General features: G+C 47.3%; 1 protein-coding gene across 3 annotated transcripts in view; it reads right to left on the reverse strand.

Annotated features, from left to right (window-relative positions):
* The window catches only part of LOC138188154 (GATA-binding factor C), a 173,364-nt gene that overhangs the window by 70,181 nt on the left and 89,752 nt on the right, over positions 1 to 13,431 (reverse strand). For all 3 annotated transcript variants that reach the window (XM_069129672.1, XM_069129670.1, XM_069129671.1), the window contains one exon: positions 10,699 to 11,156. In XM_069129672.1, coding sequence (XP_068985773.1) covers positions 10,699 to 10,882 — 184 coding nt within the window. In that variant the 5' untranslated portion in view covers positions 10,883 to 11,156. The remainder of the gene's footprint in view (positions 1 to 10,698; positions 11,157 to 13,431) is intronic.

A 13,431-nucleotide genomic window follows, 5' to 3' on the forward strand; every position in this document is an offset into this window, starting at 1 on the left:
ACACCGAAACCGAAGAAAGTGCGGGAAGCTGCAAGATCGGATAATATCGGCGACACGAAAACGATAGAACGTAAAATAGAGAGACAAGTTCATGGTGAAATACAATGGCGTGCAACGCTAATTTACACGATTTAAGATACACCTAAGCCATCACCAATTGGACAAGAGTATGAAACGCAACGAGCCAGAGGCAGTCGCGAAAAAGACTGAAAACCCAGGAAAAATTCCAGCGTCAGGCAGAATATCCGTTTGGGTCCCAGGGGTCTTTGAAGAAACAGGCTGGAGAAATCCTGAACAACGCGATAACGTTAATCGATTAATAAGACAATATCATTCGTCATATTTCTTACTTTTGTCAAATACATCTATATCATTAAATATGCGTGCTATTATCTTATGAATATTCCAAGTTTTGTTCGATAAAAATTACTGAGAAGATAACAATGAAATACAAAATACCGTCAGTCGTTAGCGTCCAAATGTACTGACACTTTTCCACGCAAAGTGTAAAGAGCGCGATCGCACTGCTCGCGACTCAAACCGATATAGTTCGTTGCTGGCTGCTAGAGGAATCGCGGGTTAAGCTAAGCTGGCAAATCCGCACCTTAGACACCGGGATAAGAGTTCGTATCGGAACATCTATTTATCGGAGCTGATGGGCGACAGGATATACCGGCGAGAAAACGTGGGTGCGTCGGTGGATCCGTGATGGCAGTGGATCTTTTCAAAACTCTTTTCAAAAGCACGAAACGACAAGAATAATGGAAAAGAAGAAAAGAACGTGGTTCGTTCGTCTCTCGGTGGAAACCTGTTTTCGCGGAAGGAATTCGACGTCCTCGAACGACGCGACGTACGTTCTCCGCTAGAGCCGCAGCTACTGCTACACGATCGGCCAACGATAAAGCGGCGAGATCTACGCGCAATCTAGATCGGATCCATTAATCGCTTACTCGATCGCGACGACTCCTCGCCAGACTACGCCCACGCGCGTTGAAAATATTCGATGCAATAAGTCACACCGGTCGCGATACGACATTCCGGCTGTTAATATGATAATTGACTCGTCGGCTGAATATCTAGCAACCGGATCGGCGTAGCTCGCCGCCGTGTTCCTTTCGATTCCAGCGGACGAATTTGCGTGCGATTGTTGCTGGCCCTCGAGCGCCTTTTTCCACAGCTCGTTTCCTACGTGGCATAGATGCGCACCTATAGATGCGATATTGTGCACTATGCGCATACTAATTCGAACCGAGATTAATTAGAACGATCACGCCTACCTCTTTTCCAGACTTTCGCTCCTAATTCCGACGTTTCCGCGTACATAACGTGCACATTGACGAGCGTAAGTGTACTTGGTCGCGTGGAAATTATCGATAAGTATAATTGAATTGAATTTCTGTTCGGCTAATCGTCGTGTTGATAAATCTTCAAACTTATTTAGTAGGATAACATTCGACACTTATTTTACAAGATGATTATTCGCGATATTTGAGAATTTTGTAGTAAATTCACGTCTGCGATGAACAGCTTGCAATTTCTATATACTTTTTTAACCAACGTCGATTTCAAGTTCGATGAATCACGACAGTCGTGTGAGTCGTTGCAGTGTTGATGAAATTGCAAAACGCGTTATATAACGCGTGCGATATGTGCATAAGAGTTTTCTGTACTTTTAAACAGATACTTTTATAGAGCAGTGATTCTCGTCTCCGATCTCATCTCATACACGTCACGTACGTAGATCACATCTAGTGGGTTGGTAACTAACATTAGGTGGTAATGACAAAACCCGCAATCACTTAGTTGCCAATCCAATAGATACGGTTAGTAGCATTGATACAAATAAATAGCTCGTGTTATAATCGTGTAATAATCGAAAGTGAATAACATTGATTCCACGGAAATATCTAAATTCAGCGAATATAAACGTATTTGTTGAATGCTAAGATCTTGGAATAAGTGGAATACTTATGTGTTCTCAACCACGTTCCGCAAATTCTTACAGATTCGATCAAGTGTCAGCTATTTATCAAAGATAAATACGGTTGTACTCCACGTTTTACTTGCAATTTAGCGGAGCAGGTAATATCGTAGTTACAGCAAGAAGCAAGGAATTAGCAGCAGAGAAAGATTCTTCTAACGAAGCGTTGCAAACGTACCTGATAAAAATACTGTTACGCTTTTATCTCGTAATAGAGAGAGAGAGAGAGAGAGGAAATGCATGGATGAGCACGAAGCTATTTCTACCAAAACTAGTGAAAATGACTAGTCTTTAACCATCTAGGTTAAAGACTAGGACCATGATCCCTAAACAAGAGTTGACACATTTATAAAATTTCAGTTAAAAAATTCTACCAAATGTCCAAATTGGACAAATGTAAAAAAATAAATTAAAAAAAAAGAAACATTTATAAAATCGTAGAACCAGTCGTTTTCACTGCTGTGGTATTTCTAGCGTTAGCATCTAGCGATCCAGCGATCGATCCGGAATTTTCCTGGTATCGTCATATCGAATGACACGCGGTAAAAATTTGAAAAACGCGTGGCAAGTTGTAGAAAACGAGGAAACTGGTTAATCGAGGTTCGATAAACAGATCGCAGCACCCTTTTACACTTCGACAAGTACCAGACATTTTCACTGCTATTGGTAAACATAGCCTTAATACAAAATTATTTTCAGTTTTAATACATAGAAAACAAAATAAAATTCATTATATTATTCTTTTAGTGATCGTTGCGAAAGTCATTACATCATTGCGGAAGGAAAATATAACATGAAGTAGGAATTTGAAAATAAAATTGTAAAACCAGTGAATTTGACTGGTATGGTAGTTCTAGTGTTAAGCACTCGGAGATGGTGTCCTATTAACTATATTAATTAAACTGGAAAAATTTACCAAATGTCCAACTAGACAAATTGGTAAGTTCGAATTAAATAATAAAGAAAGATATTTAAGCAAGTCTAATTACAAGGAGAATGTTGCTTGTAGAGCGTTGCTTTACGAGAGAGCTTCGAAGCTATGGGGTTCTATGGGTATCTATACAATTACGGAAAACTGACCTGTCCGTACCCAGTTGCATCATCCGTGCAACGCACGTTCCTAGAAAACTAAGAAACACTTCAAATTGATTTAGCGCTAAAACATACTCAATGGGTTCTCGGGCTAAGAAAACTAAACTTTAGAAAAGACGTGCAGTTTTCCCTAAAGCGAAACCCACTTCGCCAAATACCAATCTGCCGATTAAATTGTACCAAGTGTTCCAATACTTGCGCACGATTCTATGTGTCAGAAGCAACACGGTACGTTGAGTTTATTGAATTTATTCTCCGAAGACAAGATAAATCAGCGCGATGAGACGTCTCAATGTCCAACACGGCGCGATCTCGCGAGCCAGCGTGTCCGACGTTACATACACGACGATTTTCCTAACGTGGACAATGTAATAAAAGTATCAGGTCTTTCGATCGGATTGCTGCACCGGGTGTCCAAATACTCGCGCACGGTGGCGTAGGTCAGAAGCAATACGAGCTTGCCATCGAAGAGAAGAAGACAAGTTAGCGCGTGATGAGACGTTTCAAGTTCGAACGCGGTACGGTCTCGCAAGTCGTCGGATATCCGACGTTACGTATACAATTTCCATAAGCTTCGAAAATGCGATAAAGATATCGATCTTTTAATTGGATTTTCACCAAGTGTCGGGATACTCGTGCGCGACTGCGAGATGGAAAAAGCAGAGGATTCTCTCATTCATCGGTGGAGTTTCCAGAGGCGCGAGATCTTCTCTGCGCGATTTATCCGGTGAATGGAAAGCGGCGCGACACGCGTCGTATCTCCGTTTGGGTCGGCATTCGACATCAAAGCGGCTGCACTCCAAATAATTAGCCGCCCCGAGGTAACCGTTGGCTGTGGCCGCGTGGCTTTTGTGCAAAGGCGTGGTGAACGAGCGACGAGTGTGAAAGGCTGGAAAGGATTCAAAGCGTCGGGCCGTCGCTTTCAAAGGACGAGCCTTTCCCTATCGACGTATACAAACGTATAAAAAGACGTAACGAGAAAGCAAGGAAGCCTGTCGATGCACGAATTTTTAACCACGCTGATTCAACACCTGCCAATGCATGGAAATTGATTTCTGGCGGCCATTTCGCGGACGCTTGTTTTCCATTGAGGCGAGAGATCGCGGCGGATAAGGAGCGCGGCCATTTCATTCACTGCGAGCCAGCCAGGAGAAAATCGCGTCGAGAAAGGAAATCGCGTGAATTATGCGCGGCTCTCGTCGCTATTTCAAGGAAAGGCCCCGTCGCCTTCGCGTTTCCACAGTCCCGGCTAATTATTCCCTCGTTACGTCGCCTCTTCTTTGCTCGAGTAAGTCATCGAGCAATCGTCGTGCACCGTTCCGCGATTAAGCCATCTATCGCCCTTAACAGTCCGCGATTCCACGAATCGACCGACCGCTCGTTTAACCGACGTAAACGTCTCGCGATTTTTCTCCCGATTTTCGTTGGCGACAGCTGGAGGCAGAGTTTTCGAGTTCATCGAACGCTACCGACGAAACGCGACTTATCTGCCATCATTAAAGACACGTAAAGATTAAGGATAGTTATTTTCGCGAAAATACTTCGGCACGGCACGTCGTAAATCGCCGAATTACGATGGCAAACAAAGGGAAAAAGAAAAAGGCCAGATGGAGGGGTGGAAGCAGCGAGGGGCGGAGAGACCGCGTCTCGGTCGTAATAAGATTCACGGCGTGTACGAAATTCCAGGAGAAAATAACGTCTCATTTGGTCGTCGACCGCCACCAGCGGCTTTCTCGTAATAACATGCAATTTCACCCCATACGCTTGCCCCGGCTTTATCGATTCTTTTTTCCTCGCCGCGAGCTCTCTTAAGCGCTTGCCAATTATTCGCAAGAAGAAACCACCAGATCGATTTTTCGTCTATTATTTTCTGGTCGCCGTCACCGACGGGTAAACGAGGCGCAGTCCGAAATCGAAAATCCACGGCGGGAAGCCGGCAACGCTCGCGACAGCTCGAAAGAAAACGGATCGCGGGTCCAGGAAACTGGCTGACCTCTGGATAAAAGTAAAAAATGCGCCAGGCGGAGGGCGAGCGTAGCCTGCGCGCCGTCGAATCGTGACACCGAGAGGGGGCTACCGACTCGCTGCACTCGACTCGAGAGTCCGGAGGAACCCTCTTAGCCAGAGGCGAGCGAGAGAGAGAGAAAGAGAAAGAGAGAGAGAGAGAAGCAAGAACGAGGAGGAAGATTGATCGCGGCGAAGCTGCATCGCGAGTTGCATCTGCCTCGCGAGACTCTGGTCTCTCCGGGGGAGAGAGAGGCCAGCAAGACAGACGCAACCGGGAAAGAGAGAAAGAGAGAGCCCCGGGAGAGGCTCCGCCTTCGGTTGGCGTGTGCATTTGCGCAAGATGGCGGCGGTCGCGAGTTTTGCACGACCTGTGCGCCGTGTTCGACCGGCGGATCCTCCGGCTGGCTCGTCGCGGCGGGCCTCCGCAGTTTGCTCGCACGAAACGAGACTCCGCGCTCGTTGTTGCACGGCGAAACTTTCGACGGGGTCGTACGCAGTCAGGAGACCGAAGCGAGCAGGGGGTAAATAGAGCAATTAAGCGGCCGCAGGTAGACGAAGGAAAGCGAGAAGGAAAAATGCGAGAGACGGAGCGGATAGACGGAAAAACGCGCGGTGCAACGCCAGCCAGATAAAACGACCGAGATAAACACGCACGAGAAGAGCGCAGCAGGAGGATCGGCAGGTCGAGAACGGAGATAGGAAGAGATGGAGGAATAGAGAGAGAGAGAGAGACAGAGAGAGGAGGACAGGGAAGGAGTTAGAAAGAGGGAAAAAGACAGAGGAGAGAGAGAGAGAGAGAGAGAGAGAGAAAGAAAGAGAGGAGAGGGTAACCTACAAAAGCAGCGCCTCCCGCGTGGCCTGCAATTACGTATGCACCTCTCTGAGAGCCCGTGGGCTTCGCGGTTGGCTGCGCTTCCTTCCTGTCTGCCGCAACCACTGTGTGTATTATGCATCCCGGGGAGCGCGAGCGTCCGCCTGTCTTGTTTATTTTTTACCCATCGCCCTGCACGCCCCCGATCCGCGTGGCACTTTCCTCGATCGATCACTCGCGGACAGAAACATCCTCCGGGAACCGTTTCTCTAACGAGTCTGCAGGCTGGCAGATTCGGACGACCCGAGACTGCAAGCGATCGTACGTTTCCAACGACTGGACTGCGCATTTTTCACGCCGACGAGTATTTTTTAGGATAGCGATGGAACAAGTGGTGCCACTGATACGGAGTTGTTCTACCTAGCAACTGTTACAGAAAGCAGAAATATTATATTACCTCGTCCTTTTACGTCATTTAGTGCAAGCAGGTATACGCCAGAGGCTGGTCAAAGCGGTCAATTCGTGATTTTCCATGGGAGTTTCGTAGGCTTGCAACGACGACGCATATTTGAAACTTTGAACGATTCTTTGTAAAATAAATGGACGAACGTTTCCCTTCTGTCTTCGATTATTCGCCTATTTTCCTGCCTATCTTCCACGCTAATTTTCTCGCTATGCGGCCCTTACACGTTTCAATCGTTGGTAGCTCTAGCGTTATGTTAACGTTAAACAAGTTAAACTCACTTTCGAGTAACAAAATGCACACATAATTGAAATATAAAAATTTCCCACGAACATAAAGAAATCCACGATCTACCGTTAATCGTGCACCAACAGAATTTTCGCTAGAAAACCCGTCAAACTTTCGTCAAAAATTCTCAACGACCATCCCCCCCCCCCTGTAAGAAATTCCTGGCGTGGCAGTCGTTTCGTGAAACAGGATTCGATTCGATCGAGTGGAAGAATCCGTGTGGGACGATACGCGTGCTCGAGTCTGTTGCTCGCGAGGTTGGCGAGGCTTCGGCTGTCAAAACAGCGACTGGTACACTGATGGATGACGGGGAGGATACAGGTAGTGACGTTTCAATCGGAGGCGATAATCAGAGGTTGGTAAGACGGAGAAACGACGACTGCTTGCTCTGGAAACACGTTCTCACACGGCCAAGCAGGAATTCCTGAGGACCATGGCCGGCGGTGTCAGGGGGTCAAGCACCGACGCAGCCAGCGTAAGAAAGAGGGAAAGAAGAGCGGAGAGAAGTCGTAAAGAAGTCGCAGGGATGGCGAGCAGCCGCGGCTCCAACGACAGATAGAGATTTGATTCCGATTAGGGCGCTGGTTTTTTAGCGCAGCACGAGTTAACAGAGGACCGAGTATGATCCATGCACGTCGGCAAGAATCAGGGATATCGCGTTCCAGGGCCTCGAGATCCGACCGGCTGTATCGAGTTTCGTGCCTCTTCGTGCACTTTTTGGCTCCTTTCCCTCCTCTGTCCCACCGCCATATCTTTCTGTCTCTCTCTCTCTCTCTCCCTTTTGCGCTCTTTTTCTCTCAGCTTCTTTTCTTCTCTCTCTTCTCTGCTTTTTCATGCTTGGCCAGCGACGGAGAACCGAGAACTATCGGCGTTACCTAGACCGTACGCGCTATCGCTTTTTCTCGGCCTCGTCGTTACACACACGGGCGAAAAGCGACGCGCAAACAGACAACCAACGATGAGAAAATGGAGGCCCGTTGAGAAACTTCGCTAGGCTTGGTTAACCCGGCGTTCTTTCGCTCAGATTATTCTATTCCTTCGATATGAAGAACTACCTGTGTGTCACAGCTTCAGCGAAATACCAGAGAATCGTTATCGATACGCGTGTGAATTCTTCTTTCGATTTGAACACGTTAACACGTTTGACTGCCACGCGTGTTTTCGCTGAAATCTCCGTCAGAGGCCACGCGTTGCTGCTGTGCTAGAGCTACTCCCATCGATATTTCAGTATATGCGAGTAAATAATTTTTTCAATAAACCAATTTTTATATTAACTCAGATCGTGATAGTTGTAGAGCTACTCTGGTGTAGATGTCACTACTGGGGTATTGCTACTTTTTTCTTTTCATTTTTTCGTGGAAGAAAATTCAGACTAGGAATATTCGGAAAATTCGGGATTTGAACCTGGGACCCGAACACGTTCGTAACCTAAGGCGCTAACCACTTCGCTACCGTCGTCCAATATTAGTTGCTGTCCTCCGGTGGTACTTGTTGTCGAGTGCCGCCACATTATTTTTATAACAATTCAATAGTTTTATTATTTCCTTTGGAATATCTTTTCAAAAACCTACGACGATCCTTCGCAAGTAGTCGAATAAACGCCACCCGAATACGGCTGACGCGGTCCTACCGGAAACTTTGTTGTCACCCGAATACGGGTGCCGTGGCAGTCAACGTGTTTTAAAGGTGTTTTCGCCGGTGGTAGAACCGCGACATAAAATTTCGAGGAGCGCGGCGGGGTTGAGTTAACCGTGTAGAGCTGGTTCTGACGACCGCGGTGAAATAGTCGACTGGAAACGAAAAGTCATTTGCCAAAGGTGTGGAGGGTTCGAGAGAACCGCCGAGCAGCAGACAGAGAGAAAGAGAGCCGCCGTTTCGGCGTACGCGGTCGCGTGCTCGAAAGTGGATAATCGAGGCTCGATTGCGCACCGAGATGCCGGCCTCGAGGTTAAGAAGCAGCATGTTAGTTTTCAATCGCCGTACTCGCCTCTAATTCGAGGCCGGCGTTCCATCCACTTCCGGCGAGTACGCGATCGTCCGTCTTCGCGTGAAACGATGGCCAGCAGTTTCGAAAGAAACCGTCGACCATGGGAATCGTTAACCGCGAAAAAAGAACGCCGCCGAAAGAATTTAACGGCAAGAGGAGAGAGTTTCGTGCAGCCAGGCTGATGTTTTGCAAAATTTCCAGGAATTTTTTAGTGCCCCGGAGGCCAGCCTGGACACGACGACATAATTAAATATCCGCGTGGTAATTAACGAGCTAGACCAAGACGCCATTAGCCGATCGTTGAACCGAGTCACGAGAGACACGCGAAAAAACCAGCCGACGCGACCCGCGTACTCTACCCCGTGCGAGTATGTCGGCCAGCTTTACGACTGTTGGGGGTGGAAACACCGCCGCACGTCAGCGGCAACCCCTTCCCTCCGCCAATTTTTAATCTTTAACCCCTGTGTGTGGATAACCAATTTTTATATTCCCTTGGACAATCGTTAACGTTCTATGACAAAATATTGCCAAACGTTTCCTTCTCGTTTCTTTAGACAGTTTTATGTCGATTTCACGCGAGAAGAATTTACGCGAAATATTTTGAACAACGAAGCATGACAAACTTATTTATACCCAGGCGGTTAACCGGCTACCCCATACACTTATCCCATACGGAGTAAATTATGGTTGCAGTTACGAAGGGAAGTTTTACGAGATTATACAAAGTGTCGCGTTCCGGGTCTGCTTGTTTATTAGCATCCAAACTACGAATTATAATTATTAACGTAATAATTATTACACACACACATATATATATAATATAGCAATTATCGATAGAATAAATTACAATTACCAAGCAGCGACGGAAGAGGCAAGGTGAACGCGTAGCAATGCGTGTCACGCACGTATGCGACTTCATCGTGAAATTATATCGCAATTTCCAATGACTTTTCACTCGAGCGGATACGCGGAGACGGTACTCGTTACGGTAAGGGAAAATTGAGAGTAAAATTATCGCTGTACACGCGGTGTTTCGCGAATAGGACGTTCGAACATTTTCGTTGATTACACCGAGGGTTAACTCGCAAAAAAAAAAAATCCAGATTCGAGTAGGATCGGCCGCGATAAAGAAGCTTCCTTTGGCTTTATCTATCGATCGATCAACTGGAAATCGAGTGTCTCTTTTCACCGAAAAGCGAGAAGAATTCGGCGAAGACGACGATAAGATACAGGTTACGTGCCGCGGGTGTATTTGCCTAAGCAAACGTAACGATATCTTATCTGTAAATTCGGCCAGCACCCTGCACGATCTTGCCGAAAGAAACGGAATAATTCCAACCACACCTTCCAATGTACAGCACTTATATAGAGGACGTTTGATCGTGAGATTTATTAAATATTATTGCTTCTTGTTGAACCGTCCAATATATTTAAAATAAATTAGTATACTCGCTATATTGGCTGAGACGCTCGTATAGTGTACAAGTCGTAAAATAGGATCGTTAATTAGATCGCTGATAATTCGTTGATAACTGGTTGATAACTGATCGACAACTGACTGTAACTCCGTCGCTCTAATCTCAAAAAAAAAAAAAAACACGCCCGAAACACCGGAAATGGAAATTATTACGACGACTACACCGCGCGGATTTTCACGCGTCTAGGTGAAACTGGAGCGCACGCGACCCGAACCAACGAAATATCGAAAATACATGGACGTCTGAACTATTAGGTTGTCCGGAAACTGTCTTTCGTTTTACGATCAAATAACAGACGCACGATGTTTTTTCTTTGATATTATTTTCTCGAATTACGTACGATCGATTTCATTCTCTTGGGATAAACAGCGCGACATTTCACACACTTGGCTTCGCGTTGTAAAAGACACGTTTGCGAAGGAAAGACACTTCTCCGACAATCTGATAGTACGTTGTTCTCTGTAAATACTCGCTTCGGTAAGGACGCTTCGTTACACCGTGGAAAATGTGAAATCGCATGAAAATTCGCAGTCCGGTAACGAAGCGTACTCGAAGCGCTGCTGAGAAAAACAACAAAATGATTACACTTACTGTGAGCGTAATGTGCGGCGGCTGCGGGGTGATGGGCGGTTGGTCCTGCGTGGGGGTAGTAACCCCTGTAATCGGTGGGATTGCCGACGACTCCGGCGACTCCTGCGCCCCCCGAGGGCGGTTCCAGCGTGGACCTAGGGGGCTCGTACCACCTAGCCGCGCTCGACTCGCTGCTCATGTCCATCCTGTCGAGAATGCTGCTCTTGCGTCTAACGGAAGGGTGAAAGGTCGACGATCGGATCGTTCAGAGGGGGTTGCTCCAGCAGGGGGAGAACCAGGAAGGATGCACGGGAGTAGGGGGACGCGAGGGGGAAGGGAAATGGAAAGGGGATTAGGAACGCTGCCAAAAACGCCTCTCTGCCGGAAGCGTGGTCCTACTGAAGACGCTCGGCCAGGTCATAGGTAATCCTGGCGCTTCGTTCACGATCGCGAGGAAAATCTGTCTCTGACCCCGCCTTCTGCAACGACAAAGAAGAAAATGCGTGTGCGGTTAGTGGACGGAGTGGAACGGTACGTACACAGCGCGGTCCGTAAGTTAGTCGCTCACTTCGTTCGTGGCAACGTACATCGGTTTTCTTACTCGTCCGCAAGCGATTTTACGAAACTACGAAACCGCGTGTATCGCGAAACCAAGCGAGGCATTGTCGCGGAACGTTGAAATTGCGCAAGGTCAAAGTTACCGTACGTAGTTTTGTCGAAAATTACGCGCGCACGCGTAACTCCGCTCCGGCTGCTACTAAAATAAAAACATGTCATTCGCGAGTTACGCAACACGAACATCACCGAAACTGGAGACGTGGCCGCCGAAAACCGCGCGATCCGGTTGCGAACAGTCGGTTCATCTGGTTAGGCGATTAGACGCGGATGATCGAAGACACACGAACGTCGCTGTTTTCTTCTGCAAATACGCGCCAGGATGCACACGCTCCTCGGCGAATTTCGCGAAAAGGAGCGAGATAATCGGAGGGAAAAAGCACTAGAAGCGGGAACAACCGATCTAAGATGCGCAACATGGTAATCGAATGTTGGTCGCGCTGGCGTCGTTCGACCGGCCAATTTCCACGGCTCTTCCTTCCGGCTAGCGGCGGCAGGGATGGCGGGTCGATCTCTCGGCCAGATCTTCGCAGATAAACGCGCGAACAAACCAAGAAATTCGCGGCCAGACTCACCCGTCCGCGATCACGATAGCCGATCGCTCCGACAGATCTCGGTTAATTAGCTCCCGATCTGCGCGCTTCAGTCAGGCGACACTGATGTGTGCTCGGCCCACTCGACCATCGAGTGCCTCCAAATGATTTATCAATCGGCCCGGGTACACAGCCGATGATCAAGGTCGTGGATGACGTAACCAAAAGGACCGATCGTCCGATATCGATAGAGCGTTGTACGCTGGGAAAATCACCGCAATGGACAATGTCTTTTTTCGTCTATTTATTTACAGCTATGGAACCGTTTGCTGTATAATTCGATTGCGACCAGTCAGCTGTTGACAACGATACGTAACTGTACACATTACGCGTGAAGATGATAATACGCCGGTTGCAAGAACTTTGCTCCTTCTCGGCAAGATCGTCACAGAGGATCGGCCTCTTCTTCGCAGTCCCTCGAAAACACGGCGGATTAGATAAAAATGGGAAGAAATTTGTGGAAATAGATGTTTGTAATGACCGGTACAATTGCTAGAAAAATATATTACGTACGTACAAGTAGTCGATGACGGAGGGACGAGGCGTTTTCAAAATTATATGTCCAGGCCAAACAAAATACTCGAGAACGAGATCCGATAAGATACACACGAAAAGCCTGGCGATAAGATTAACAGCACGAAATCGGCCTCTACGCGGTTCCAATAATTCTTCGCGCCTCTCGCTACTTTCCACGCTAATTATAATTCAATAATTACGCTCATAATTATCGCCAATTTTTCCACCATTTAGGCAAAAGTGCACAACCTTCCAGTTCGTAACCTCCGAGCTATCGTCGTCTGCGATATTGTTGACGAGCGAAACTGCAGCCAAATACGCGTACGCGTTTCCTTCGATTCCATTTCCAAGCGATTACGATTCTGTCGAATTCGCCGACTTTGCTGTTCGAGTTATTGCACGTCCACGGCAGGCGGTCGCATGTGCAGGCGAAAAACGCTACTTTACTACTTTTCTCGTGGCTATTCGTCTTACTTCGCGTTTGGACAATCGAAGAACTGTACGGCCAAGTGTCTCGGATGATCCTTAATACCTAAAACTTCTGCGTAAATTCCGACTAGAATCTAAAGATACCCAGAGTCTTGCGGTGATTCTACCAAAAGATAAGAAAAATTGCGGAACTCGTGGAAACGGGTCGAGCGGAGGATGGAAAAATGACAGAATTCGCCGGCCCAAGTGCGATTTTCGCGTTACTCGACGACGAAGGGTCGCTGCAGGAAGCGAATCACGCGAAAGCAAACGGCAGAGATGGCGGGAGACGAGCGGAAAGACGATCGCGATCGCCGGCGCCGATATTTTCGGCTGATCACTCCCTGAAATCGTGAGGTGGCCCTGAATGTTTCGACCATCGAGATAAGCAAGCTCGCCAGCCGATAAGAAAACTACCAAATGACTTTAGACAAGATTAGACGAGTCGAAAATAACCCGAGAGAATCTACGCTGCTGCGTTTCACGCGTTTTTCGTCGCGCCTTTTCCAACCTGAATCTTCTATTACAGACGCAGCAGTTGGAACGCAGAATCTAACCACGT

Source organism: Bombus flavifrons, chromosome 16 (genome assembly GCF_040668555.2).
Source record: "Bombus flavifrons isolate JBK064 chromosome 16, iyBomFlav1_principal, whole genome shotgun sequence".
In the NCBI taxonomy this organism is placed as follows: Eukaryota; Metazoa; Arthropoda; class Insecta; order Hymenoptera; family Apidae; genus Bombus; species Bombus flavifrons.